Consider the following 13929-nt stretch of genomic DNA (forward strand, 5'->3'; position numbering starts at 1 on the left):
GAACTACAAACAGAAAATTTAACATGAAAAATAAATTTCTATAGTTTGGAGTAACAAGGAAGTAACCACTTCTTTTTTTTTCTTTCTATCAGTATCTCTCTATAACAATAATATGGAAAGATAGGTACTTATAGCATCTTTGGGTGGAATGTGAGTTGATTTGAAAGAGTGAGGAGTATTTCTTGGTGTGCTACTTGAGGCATCTAAAGGAGAATTTTGGGCAGCTTGCACTAATGCTGCTACCTTTTTGTCACTCATTCCAGGGTTGATTTGGTGCACCAATACCTTTAATAAACTACATACATCATCTATCTTCTTCTCTAATGATGAAACCTTCTCGTTGTATTCAACTTTGACTTGGCGAATCTCCTCATCTTTTTAAGGGAGCTTCTTATAATTGAAGCCTCATAACAACGAAGTCGACCTGGTTGGTCCTTTCCTAGGACTCCTATAAATGCATCCTCATCATTTTCTCTATCTCTATGTGGTTCTGAAGTTCAGTCTATCAAAAGTGACAACCAATAAAATACAAAGTCACATTAACTCAATACAAATAAAAATCACTTTAAAATTTATATTGTACAAATCCAAAAATAAATACAAACAAATCACAACTGTAGTTTGTGTTTTAGCATCAATTTCTTTTCCTTTTTTACTTATGCAAGTTGCTATGCAAATTTTAGCCCTTGATGGTTCTTCACTGTTCTTTTTAGAGTCGCGCTAGAGTACATGGAGAAAAACTTACATGAAACGTGCTAACTAGACAACTACAACATGAATCCTTTGGTTGGAAACAAATTGGGAGTTCACAACTCATCTGCAACACACTCATCATTATTTCGAGGGATTCTATTGAATTTTATTTGAACATCTTTATGAAAATATCTTGAGCAAAAGTTTATACACTCATTCGCAAAATATCCTTCAGCAATGAATCCTTCTGGACGACTTCTATTATGAACATACAATTTTAGTCTGTACATATACCATTCAACAAGGTACATCCAACGATATTGAACTGGACCACCTAATCTCACTTTCTTTGCCAAATGAATAAGCAAGTGCACCATTATGTCAAAAAAAGTTGGAGAAAAAATTCTCTCCAATTGGCATAATGTCTCAGCAATCTCTACTTCTAAGTTAACCACCTCATTTCGCCTAATTATCTTCTGACATATCCGAAAAAAATGAACATAATTGAACTAGAGCGATGACAATATGGTCAGGAAGTATGCTCTTGATTGGTACTTGCAACAAGTAATATAACATGAAATGACCATCATGGGTCTTGTAACTAGAAATCTTCTTTTCTGTTTGATGCACACATTGAATGATAATAGAAACATTGTCGTCTGGTAATTTTGCCCCTTTCAACACACCACAAAGGATTGTTTTCTCTGCTGGAGTCATTGAGAAGCATGTCTTTACTAACTTAGTTTTTTTACCATCCTTCATATCTTTTGGTTGAAGGTTTTTCCTGATACTCATGTCTTTAAGGTCAAAACGAGCAGCTGCATGATCTTTTGTCTTTCTGAAAATATCCAAAAGAGTTCCAATTATGCTACCAACTATATTCTTCTCTATGTGCATGACATCATGGTTGTGTCTAAACATGTTGTACTTCTAATATGATAAATAAAAAAATATTGACCGCTTTTTCCAATTCGATATGCCATTCTTTGATCTCCTTTGCTTCTTCCCAAAAGAATTATCTACCTCTTGTAATATATCAAATACAATTGTTCCCTCTAACAACTGTAATGGAGACCTAAGTTCAGTTTTATCGAAAGATCTTTTGTTATGCCTCCATGGATGATTCACAGGTAGAAGCTTTCGATGATCTATATAAACAGTCTTGTGACTATGTTTCAGATAAATGGAAGAAGTCTCATCATTACAACACGGACAAGCCAATTTTTTTTTTGTGCTCCACCTAAATAACATAGCATATGCAGGAAAGCCATTAATTGTCCATAAAAGACATTCTCTCATGTTGAATGTTTTGTTTTCTTTGGAATCATATGTTTTGACACCTGACTCCCACAATTTTTTTAATTCTTCAATCAACGGTTGAAAAAAGACATCAATGTCATTTTTTGGTGACTGTGGTCTAGAAATGAGTAAAGAGAGCATACAATAATTAGGCTTCATGCTCATCCAAGAGGGTAGATTATACACCATCAGAACAATAGGCCATGTACTGTGTGTACTGCTCAAACTTTGAAATGGATTGAATCTGTCGCTTGCTAAGCGAGTCTCACATTACGAGGCTCCTTTGACACGCTCATTATGTTGCTAAGACATAGCTTCAACCGCTCTTGTGCATATAAAAAGCTTTTGAAGTCTGGGAATCAAAGAAAACTGCCTTAGAGTTTTTGCAGTAACTTTGCGAGACTTTCTAGATGAGATAACATTATCCTCTTCTACATGATGCTCAATATAACGGGATGTTCTACAGACATGGCAAGATGATTCATTCTCATGTCCGTTCCAATACAACATGCATCAATCTTTTGGTAATCAAGACCCAAATTCTTCACTATATTATTGGTTTTATCAAAAGAAGTAGGAATATTCAAATATGAAATTTCTTCTTTCAATAATTTCAAGAGAGAAGTGAACGACGCATTACTCCAACCATGCAAACCTTTTAACAAGTAAAGACGGATGGTAAAAGATAATCATGTGAATCCTTTACACCCGGGGTATACTTCTTGGCTTGCCTCATCTAACAATTTATAAAATTATTTTGCACATTCGTTAGGCCCCATATTTTGTCCATCAACTTGTGTAGTATCTCTGAATCTATCACGTAACAACTCATCAATGTTATCATTGTAGTTATATTCATCGTCTGTGTCATTATCAACATCCATATCAACAAGTGATTCCCCAAGATTAAACCACTGTCTATAACCTTCTATAAATCTGTGGCATATTAGATGGTCATACACGTCATCTCTCTTTAACCAAAGTCTATTACAAGGGGCATTGAATTTCTTCCCCCTGAGAGATTCTTGTTGATGAAAAAGCAAAGTGTAAAAATCTTTTTATACCGAGTTGATATTCTTTCTCATGACGTGGTGTATCCATCCAATCCTTGGACACATCCATCGAAAACCTATATATATAGGAGTTTTTTGAAATGTTTTTTTTTTTAGGAACGGTTTGACCACGCTTTTGAAGTGTTCCAAAAGAGTTACAGAAAACGGCCACGTTTTTAAAACGTCACTATAACGAAACTATGTTGTCACGCTTCAAAAGCATGCTTGTTTCTCTCTATAGCTACGCTTTTTAAGCGTGGTAAAAAAATTGTGGCCAAATCTCTAATCAATTGCCACCTTCATAAAAGTGTGACCATTGACCTCTTTTACCATGCTTTTGAAGCGTAGTAAAAAAAAATGTGGTCAAATCTCTTATCAATCGCCACCCTCATAAAAGTGTGGTCATTTACCACTTTTGGCCACGCTTTTAAAGCGTAGCAAGAAAAAAGCGTGGCCACAGACCTTTTTTCTTGTAGTGTCATCATGCAATTCAGGAAACAATTAATCAACTGCATAGTATTGAAGATTTAGGTGATTTCACCTATTTTTTAGGGATTGAGGCACAAAAACCACTTTCAGGAGCTTGTCACTTATCTCAAACAAAATATATCAGGATCTCTTAATCAAAGCAGGAATGGCAGAAGCTAAGCGAGTCTCTACTCCTATGGTTACTACAACTAAGCTGTCAAAAGAGGGAGTTGATATATTCAAAAACCCAACTCTCTATAGATCTACAAGTGGTTCTTTACAATATGCAACACTAACAAGACCTGAAACTATATATTTTGTAAATAAAGATTATCAATATATGCTGAATCTTTAACATCTCATTGGAAATCTATTAAAAAGATTGAGCTATTTGGCTGGCACAACAATTAAAGGTCTCGTATTTCATTCTAGTTTTGATCTAAGGTTGTTTGGTTTTTCAAATTCTGATTGTGGGTCAGATGTAGATGATAGGAGGTCAGCTTGTGGATTTTTTTTATCTATTTTAGATTAATCTAATATCATGGTCCAGTAGAAAGTAGCCTTTAGTGAGTTGATCTTCTACAAAAGCAGAATATAGAGGATTAGGTGTTGCTAATTCAGATATTATTTAGGTTCAGAATCTTCTTCAAGAACTTTGAATTCAACAAACTGCACCACCTATTTTCTATTGTGATAACAGCAGTGCAATATTACTAGCAGCTTGTAAATCTCGAGTAATTAGTAAATAATTAACCAATAAATTAATTATTTGAAAAAAGTTAGAAAATCAAATTTTATAGTTTTATGAAGTAGAAATAATTAAAATATAAATTGTAACACTAATTTTAAAAATTTTGGCACAAAAACAGACCAACAGATCGAATCGGGTCCAAACCGGGCCCAAGGCCCAGCCCATTTACTTTCTTCTAAGTGGCTTCAGCCACTTTTCCCTCAGGCAAAAGGGAATTCACGCAGAGAAGGGATAAAATCGACGCCGAAAATTCACCAAAATTCAATCGCTCGTAACTTTCAGTCTAGAGTTCCGATTGATGAGCCGTTAGCGGTCACACATTTGTCTCAAAATTTTCTAAAAAACTCATAAATCAATTTGGTAATAATTTAGGAATTTCTTACTTAATCATTCTTCCCCATTTCAAAATCTAAGATTTTGATTTTGAGAGATTATGTGGTTTTGATGTTCTAGGGTCAAATTAGCTCATGGATAGTGTTGGGCTTTGTTTATTTCATCCGTGGATAAGGTAAGGAACTGTTGAACCCTTGTGAATTGGTGATTTAGTGAGCTCAATGTTGATTATAGTGATATTGTGTGAATTAGATTATGTTCTTGTTGATTTGGAGTTCAATTGGGCAGTTTGGAACGAAATTCGGGTGATTAAGCTTGAAGAATTGACATTTGGAAGCTTGGAGCTTGTGAAATGAGAGGTTTTTGAGTTGTTCTAAACTTAGGGAGGAATTGACCAAGGTATGATTTTGGTTTCTCGTAGATAAAATATAATGTAACGTGAAAACTTAGACTAGAAGACCATAAGACAGGAATGAACTGAATAAATTATTGATGGATTATGTATATGGTATACGATGTGTGTATAAAGGATAAATGAATTTGTATGTATTGGATTGTGATTTTGATGAGTATAAAATAAACATCATTGTTGATGTGTTGAGAATTGATGGTGAGTTTGTGACATTGAATTGAATGGATTGGTTGAGAATTGATGATGAGTATAAACGGTTTGTTATTGGAGTTGGTTGGTTTTTGAAAAAATTTAATATTGGAATAGGTTTGATTTTAAAATGATTTGATACTAGGAATGATTTGAATGAATGAGAGGTATTTGGTTTGATGGTTGGGACCCTTGAAGGGTGGCAGAAGTTTGAGTTTTAGGGGAGATGTTGTCGAAATTTTTAGAAGAATTATAAGAAGTTTTATTTTGGTTAATTTGGATCGAAAGAATTATATTATTTTATTTTGATTTATTTAAGAAAAGAATGAATTATGTTTGAGTCTAAATGATTTGGTTTTGAAATGAGATTGGTTGTCGCTCCCCTAGGCTGTATTTGTTTACAGAGACAGGACACTGTGACAGGGATACAGAGACACAAAATCGTGTTTGACAAAAGAGACATGGACAAAGATAATGTGTCCAGAGACACTGAATTAGTGTATTTTGTGTCCATCCTGACAGGAAGGACACAGAAACACTAACAAAGGACACAACTTATTTTTCATTTTTTCTTTCATTATTCTAGTTAATTTTTCATAATTATATTTTTTATTATTATATTTTTCATCTCAAATTTTTTGAATGAAAAAAATAAGAATAAATTGGATTTTCATAATTTGTTCTAGTTTATCACCAATTAGAATACATGAACACAAAGTTTTGTGTCTCTATCCATCAGTTCTTGTTCTGTCCTGTTCTCAGTGTCTTGTCCTGTCTTGTTCTCAGAAACAAACGCAGCCCTAAAGTCTAGAGGCCTTGTCGAGGGTTTAACTAATAAATAGTTTTCCTTTTTTCTTTTGAAAAGAGTTTAAATTCGAAAATGGTTTTGAAGTTAGCTCAGGAAATATGTAAATGAATGAGATATGTGATTTCGGGTAAGAGGCAGTGACGTTGTCCGCTTATTCAGGAAAAGAAATGAGGAAAAAGAATGATGAAAATTGAGTTTGAATTGATGAAATGTGAGTGTATGAGAGAGGGTATAAGGGTGGTAATGATATATTGTGGCTATGATTGATTAATTGAGGAAGTGCGGAAGGTTGCGAATATGCTAGAGATGCATATACGAGTTAATGAATGTATGAATGGTTTATAATGAATTTGAAAATGAAACTATTTTTGGACTTGACCTGGCAAAGATAGTGGTGATTTACCGCTTGTTCAGTGTCAATATGTCTGTGGGGATCGTGGTAATTTACCGCACACAAGTGTGCTGTTTTTCAATTGAAAACGTCTGGGAGGATCGAGGTGGTTTACCGCTCACCAGCTGAGGATCGTGGTACTGTACCGCTCACTAGTTTTCAAGAAAACGATGTCTGGGTTAGCTACTGGACATGTCGGGTTGACTTTATAACCGACAGATGAGACTTATCAGCCGTAAGGCAGGCATACATCATGTGCATTTGTGTGATTTATTTGAGAATGCTTTGCTTTGGCTTGCATAATTGTTTGACTATAATTAATTGCTATATGTCTTATCTGCTGTATTTGTTATCCATGCTTGTACTTTTCTTGTCTGTTTTGCTTGTGCTTGCATCTGAGAGGTCCCTTGTCTGGCAAAGGAGTGACTGTTCCACCAGCATTTTTGGAAGGCTGGAGGAAGCAGAAAGTGAAGGGTTAAGTTAGAAATTGATTCAGGACTTGAGAACCTTACCGTTACCTACTTTTTGATTTAGTTTACTTTCCTTAAGTTTTTATTCTGAGTGTCGGAGTTCTAGGAATGCTTTTACTTTTTTTTGGGACCTTATATATTATTTATGTGAGCACCTTTACCATACTAAGAACTCCTGGTTCTCATTCCATACATATGTTGTTTTTAGATGCAGGTCGTGAGGCACCGCACTGAGCATTTTGGAGACTCTTGGGAGCGAAGAACTATTTTGGGACTCGGTGTTTGTATTTTGTTTATGTTTATATATGTATATAGGTTCTCCGCTTTATGTATAACTTGTATGTTTGTCCCTCTTAGAGGTTGACTTGGAGAAACATATATTTTTTTTATGTTTGGGTCACTTTTGGGTTATATATACTCTGGTTGCCCTTTGCTTCGCAGGCCGAGTTTAGAGCTTGTTATTTTATATTTTTTGAGCTCTAATCTTATATATATATTATCCTTTCCGTTATATCTTATCTACCTTTTTGCTTAATATTTCGTGAGTGATGCGTTTTCTGTTTCATTTTTGTTTAATTTCTCTTTCAAGGTTCCTACTTACAACTTCCTTCAATTATATTACATTAGTATTTTTATTTTCAGAGGTCGTATTGTCTCGCCACCTCTGATTTATATCCTAAATATAAAGCTCTGTATGGTAGGGTGTTACACAACTAATTCTATCTTTCACTCTCAGCTTGCACCAAATATTTTGAATTGAATCTTCACTTTGTTTGAGAGAGAGTAAATCAAAAGAAATTGAGTGTAGTTCATATAAGGTCTATTGATATGATTGCTGATATATTCACTAAAACATTGTCCATCAAAGTTTCTGAAAAATTTCGAGACAAACTTAATTAAAGGAACATTTAAAGAGTGACTTTAAGTTTGAGGGAGGTTATTAGAAAATATAGATTCATATAAATCAAGAATTAATCAAGATTAAAGAACGCTCAAAATTAATTCTTGCTGTTCTTGTATAGTTTTCTCTTTGGACTCTTAACATAATTGTTCTATTTCCTGTTAAGGCTCAACTTCTATATATAGCATGTGCTATAACTATCTAAAACACAATTCAATCTCTATCAATACACTCAGTTCTATTCATTTACATTTTATCACTACTTTCCTAATTCTCTTTAGTGTTTATTAATTCTGGTTTTCTTTGATATAGTCACTAAAAATAGCATTTCTCATCATTCCTTTGATTTTACTTTTGTTATTCTTTTCCAACTAAACCATATAAAATAATTCCAATTCCTAGGTATCATTCTCTTTGAACTATGTAGCTTAATAATAAGGTGTGAAAAAAGGGAACAAAGTTAATACTTATTAATCAATCAATAAGTAAAGTTTTTTGCTTGGTTATATATAGTGCGCTATAGTTTTATATTCGCCATCTTTAATTTATTATCTACTTTATGAATTTAAATCATGATTGTGAATTTATTTATAAACTGTAATAATGCTATAAGCCTAATAAGATGGCTAGTAGGGTAACTAAATAATTCTCACAATAATAATATGCAAAAGGTATGTAAATTTGTCACAATAATAATTGTTAATGAATAGTTCTACTACACCGTAAGGAAAAAGCTGTTGCCACAACAATAAAGTTTAGACTAACAAAATAAATAATAAAAAATAATGACTTTCTTTTCTTCTTCTGCAACAAAGCCAAAGGGAAACCAAAGGTACATTCGATTGTGACACTTCCACCCAAAACCTCCCCACCATGAGTCCATGACTCATCACCTTTTTTCTTTTAAATTCCATGTTATTATGCTAAAAGCTTTTCTAAGAGACCTAAAAAATTATAGAATATAGAAGAATATAATGCCCATATATTATTCATATGGATATTAATAACAAATATTATTATATTCAATTTTGATAGAGTTATAATCATTTATGTATCTTTTTTATTAAATTAAATTTTTTAAAAAATAGTATCATGATATGATCAAAATTTGTATAACCGAAAAATTTAGAATTTAATTTTTGTTGAATCTTAAAATATTCATTAAAAATACAATCATGTTATATGTATACAAAATATCAGTCATCAAGTTAACTATTCATATAAAGTAGATATTGAAATACAAAATACATATTTAAAATAAGTTATTAAATAACACATGCTTATAAACAATATATATTTTTAATATTTTTGTTAAAAATATATAGTTAAGTGATGGAAATTTCAGATATTATAGTATATATATATATTTTTTAAAGTTAGGAGTGAAATTCGAACTCGAGATCTTTAGGCGATGATGGAGAGATTATGCTATTTGAGTTATAGTTCGTTGGCTATATATATACTTAAAATTATAATTTTAATAAATTTCATTGCTTTCAATATATAATATATAAACTAGGGCTAGGGCTTCTCTCTTTCTTAACATAATTAATATCATGCATGAGAGTAAATAAAGTATTTTATTTAATAATGTTGATGCCACAGTAAAAGTAGAGAAGATGATAAAGATGCTTACAGAATAAGAAATTCATTCAGTGCCCTTCAATTAATAATCCCACAAATTTTAATAAAAACAAAAAGAGGAGAGCGTGGAGGAAAGAAAGAGAGAAGAAGAGGAAAAACAAGTTAAAGAACAAAAATAAATAAACATAAACTACCACTATACCCCCACAAGGCTAAGCCTCCTTTATCTTTTTCTTTTTTTTTTTTTCCTCTCCTACTTGTTTGTGATCTCTTTCTTTCTTTCTGCAACTCTCTCATGTATGTTTGTTGATGTGATTCTCCACCCAAATACACACTCACCACTCCAAAGAACCCATCAAACTTTTACAAAAGAGAAAGCTCTCTCTCTCTTTTTCTTTCTCTCTCTCTAATTAAGAGTAGTAGGAGCCATGGTCTTCCCTTCTCTTCCAATCTATCTTGATCCACCCAACTGGTCACAACAGGCAAGGATTAAATTCTTTCATTCTCTTCCATAATTATTTCTTTTAATTCTTTTATTTTTTAGGTCCTTGCTTTTTCTTTAGCTTATTCATCAATAAAGCTACAAGAACAAAATTAATCAAAAGCAAACAGATATTCTTTACATACTTTATCAATCTTTACTTTTCTTTTTTTTTCCTTGAATATACCCATGTATATTTGTTTTATCTCTAATTATTTATTTTTTTATTAATATTATCATCATGTACTTATAAAAAAATTTGAAAAATATATAGCAGGGTAATCAGCAATTAGGAATTGGCTCTCAAAATCTTCCAGTTCCGCCAATTTTACAGCCACCACCTCCAACGACTGCAGTAGTCGTTGGAGGTGGTGGCTACCAGGGCTCTATTCGTCCAGGATCAATGGCGGATAGAGCCAGGCTGGCAAAGATACATCAACCAGATGTATCACTCAAGTGTCCGAGGTGCGAATCCACGAACACCAAGTTCTGTTACTACAACAACTACAGCCTCTCGCAGCCTCGCCACTTCTGCAAGACTTGCCGCCGGTACTGGACGAGAGGCGGCGCACTGAGGAATGTTCCGGTTGGCGGCGGATGCAGAAGGAACAAGAGAAGCAAAGGAACAACAAACTCCAACACCAACAGATCTAGGTCTCCTTTGAAACCTGATCATCATCATCATCATCTTAATCTGCATGGTGGTGCAGTTGGAGGTTCTAGCTCCGCAAGTGGCAACTCTTCTTCCAGTGGCCGCAATAATAGTAACAGCAACAACAACAACAATGATCTGAATGTGATGAATCATATGCAAACTCCACCACCAACCCATCATCATCATCATCAATTTCCGTTCTTGCCAACAACAACTTTGCATCACTATAGTAGTGATCATGCATCATCACTTCTTTTTGGCCCAAACCCTCCTCCATCTTCTTTGTTGGTTAGAAATGGTGGCAACACAGGTAGTGATGGCGAGTTTCAAATTGGAGCTAATAACAATAACAATGGTGGTTCTGTGTTACAGCAATGGAGGCTACCAAGTTTGCAACAGTTTCCTAATTTCTTGAGTAATTTGGAACCGCCACAACCACAACCGCAACCGCCACAAATCGGTTTGTTTCATCAATTTGATCAAGAAAATGGTGAATATGTGAGGGACCATCATGGAGGTAGGTTTCGTTGTTCTAGTAATAGTAACATTAATAAGACAATGGCTGATGATTCTGGTGTTGTCGTTGTTGGTGGAATGATACCTCATCATCAGGTTAACAATAATTCGGTGAAAATGGAAGAGAATAATAATAGTAAAAATAATAATCAAGGAGGGTTGAGTTTATTTTCTAAGAATAATGTTTTGGGTAGCAATGATCTATTTTGGAGTAGTAGTAATGGTGGAAGTGGCAATGTTAATGCATGGAATGAAGCTCCTAGTTTCGCTTCCCCGACAAATCAGTTATTGTGACAGAGAAATACTTGCATGTTTTTGGAGTACATTTAATTATTGTGTGCTTTTAGAATTATTAATTTTTTTTTTTGGTTTTGTGATCATCATAGAAATTATTGTCCAAAAGTATAAAATATAAGAGCTAGAAATCAATATCATCAATCACCAGCCACTTTGCTAACTGAGGAATGGGAATTCTACATATATACCCTCTTTGAGTCTTACATGGATAGGGATGGAAAGGAACGAAGAAGGATCATCAGAAACACAGTTTTTAGCATTGGTACTCCCCAAGATGCATGAAAAAATGGTAAGCAAGTCTTGGAGTTATTTTTCTTTAATTTCCCATCATCAAAGTATGGGTGTCATTATTATTAATATTTTGTTGTTGTTGTTAGTTGTTGTTGTTGTAGAGCAATATTATGAACATGTTATGAGATTATTATTATTATTATTATTATTATTATTATTATTATTATTAAGTTGATGTATTAGTTTGTTTATTATGGGAATATAATGTTCGTGTGCAGCCATATATATGTGTTCTCTAGAAGGCTTTTACGTGGTCATGTCATTTTATATATATTAATTTACTTGAGCATTTAAATTTTCATATATTTTGTTTAGATTAAAGAATATAGTTAGTTGCATATCATTAACAAGAATGTTGTTGCTCACTAAAATCAGTTATTATGTATTTATATATAAATATTTTTATAATTTAATTTATTTTTAGTATGTATTTTAAATTTTAATATATATTTTAGAATAATAATATTATATATTCAAATTTTTTTATTTATTAAATTTAATTAAATTGGTCTAACATAACAAAAATCAGTTATGCCTAGTATTATTTCAAGTCTTATTGTTTAACTTGATTATAATTAATTCATAAAAAAACTTAAATGTGTAGTATTATCTTTTATTTTATACCAATAAATAATTTTGATGATTGATTTTGGTGTACACATGACAATTGTATTATTAATGTGCTTTTTTTTTCCTTTCTTTTAGTTAAATATACATGTTACATACATTATTCATTTTGTACTTAGCTTATAGTTATTTTTACCCTTTGTTTAGAGATTTATAAGCACAAATTAAGAAAAAATGTGTTCTACTAACTCTTTATTTAAAAAAAAAAATCATAATTTAAGGGCTAATTGAATAGTGGCAACCGATTTTTTAAAGAATTAAACATGTGAGATTCTTCATTTCTTTGTATTCATGCTTTAACAGACTCTAATTCAATTATTGATTAATTAATTAAAAAGCTTCAAAGGAAAAAAAGGACACATAACCAATCTATGGTCTCAGACTCTTAGATCCAATCTTTATAATTTTGGTGATAAGCAAATATTTGAATCAAAAAAAAAAAAAAAGAGGTGTTTGTTTATTGCATTTCAATAAAGGTCAAGATATACCTGGAGTTGGATATATTTTTGGGATTTGGTCCAATTCAATATTCCTGTGTTTTACTTTTCACTTTGGAAAAATCCTCACCCAAAATAAAGATACCCGGAGTAGGATATTTTAGGATTGTATGTCAAATTCAATATTCTGGTGTTTTTTTTATATATATATTTTCATTCTAGGAAATTATTTTACTTCAATATTCTGTTTATGTTTGTGCTTTACACTAATAACTTTTTCTATGTATCTAACAACAAAGGGTTATATATCAAATAATCAAAATGTTATACGAATTAAATGAATATAAAAAATATTTGTTCTTTCTTATGAGCACATTAAATAGATAAATAAATTAAAGTACTATAGCACTAAAATGAAAGTGAACAATTCTAAGGTAGGCCTTCACATATTAATACATAACATATATTTTGTCTAAAAAAATTTCTAACATGAGTCAACTCTTTTACTGTAAAATTATTTTGTTAGTATTTATTTTTGAAAATAAATAAAATTGGTTAATGTTGACTAAAAAATTTGACTCCCTAGTTAATACTAAAAGATCTAAAAGGTAACACTAAAAGAGTTCAATTAGAGAGTTAATTTTTTTAGTCAATATCATCTAATTTTTTAAATATTTTTATCTTAAATTTCAAATTTAAAGTTTTAAACTCTAAATTTTAAATTTTAAATCTTAAACTTAAATTTAAATTCCAAACCCTCCAAAACAATGAGATTATAAAATAATTTTATAATAAAAAAATTAACTAATAATAATAAGAATCAATTCTCTGTAATTTTGAAAATTAATTTTTATCATAAATTTTAACTCTTAAATTTTAAATCCTAAATTTTAAATCTTAAATACTAACCCTTCTAAAAATTAGAGTTACACAAACAATTTGACAGTGAATAAAATTTGCTAATATGAATAAGAATAATACCCCAAATTAATTCTTAAGAATTTTTTAGTCAATATTTTAGTCTTCAACAAATCTTAATCACTAAATCAGTCTCTAAATTTTTATTTTATCCCATTCAAATTGTTCGTCTATATAGAGGAACTGATATGAAAAATTTAAAATTTTTTAAGAATAACTACATTTTTATTAAATAACGACAGAGACTGATTTATCTAATTTTTTATCAAAATTTGATTAAAGGACTGATATGCTTGATAAAATAAAAGATTAGAGGCTAATTTGATAATTAAATTTTTTGAAAATTAAATTATCCG

The 13929-nt window shown here is 31.6% G+C and overlaps 2 protein-coding genes across 10 annotated transcripts in view; one reads left to right on the forward strand and one right to left on the reverse strand.

Annotated features, from left to right (window-relative positions):
* Positions 1 to 13929, reverse strand: part of LOC112798159 (heat shock cognate 70 kDa protein 2-like) — a 200987-nt gene that overhangs the window by 13360 nt on the left and 173698 nt on the right. The window contains exon 1 of one of the 8 annotated variants that reach the window (XM_072215644.1): positions 12579 to 12664. The exons of the other annotated variants lie outside the window; for them this stretch is intronic. The gene's annotated coding sequence lies outside the window, so the exon portion shown is untranslated. Of the gene's footprint in view, positions 1 to 12578; positions 12665 to 13929 lie in introns of those variants that run through there. 8 annotated transcript variants of the gene reach the window in all.
* On the forward strand, positions 9470 to 11812 carry LOC112798167 (uncharacterized). 2 transcript variants are annotated; one of them, XM_025841374.3, is made up of 2 exons: positions 9470 to 9833; positions 10110 to 11812. In XM_025841374.3, the coding sequence occupies exons 1-2, from the start codon at positions 9780 to 9782 to the stop codon at positions 11295 to 11297; spliced, it is 1242 nt and encodes a 413-aa protein (XP_025697159.1). In that variant the 5' UTR covers positions 9470 to 9779; the 3' UTR covers positions 11298 to 11812. The 2 variants fall into 2 exon arrangements, with proteins under 2 accessions (XP_025697159.1, XP_025697158.1); XM_025841373.3 differs by having other exon boundaries at positions 9473 to 9833; positions 10107 to 11812.

Source organism: Arachis hypogaea, chromosome 14 (assembly GCF_003086295.3).
Source record: "Arachis hypogaea cultivar Tifrunner chromosome 14, arahy.Tifrunner.gnm2.J5K5, whole genome shotgun sequence".
NCBI classification, from domain to species: domain Eukaryota; kingdom Viridiplantae; phylum Streptophyta; class Magnoliopsida; order Fabales; family Fabaceae; genus Arachis; species Arachis hypogaea.

Bases quoted from the DNA above. Each gene is read 5' to 3' on its own strand.
- LOC112798167 (XM_025841373.3), top strand. From the start codon at position 9,780: ATGGTCTTCCCTTCTCTTCCAATCTATCTTGATCCACCCAACTGGTCA. The intron at 9,834-10,106 runs GCAAGGATTAAA...AAAAATATATAG, and splicing joins CACCCAACTGGTCACAACAG to CAGGGTAATCAGCAATTAGG.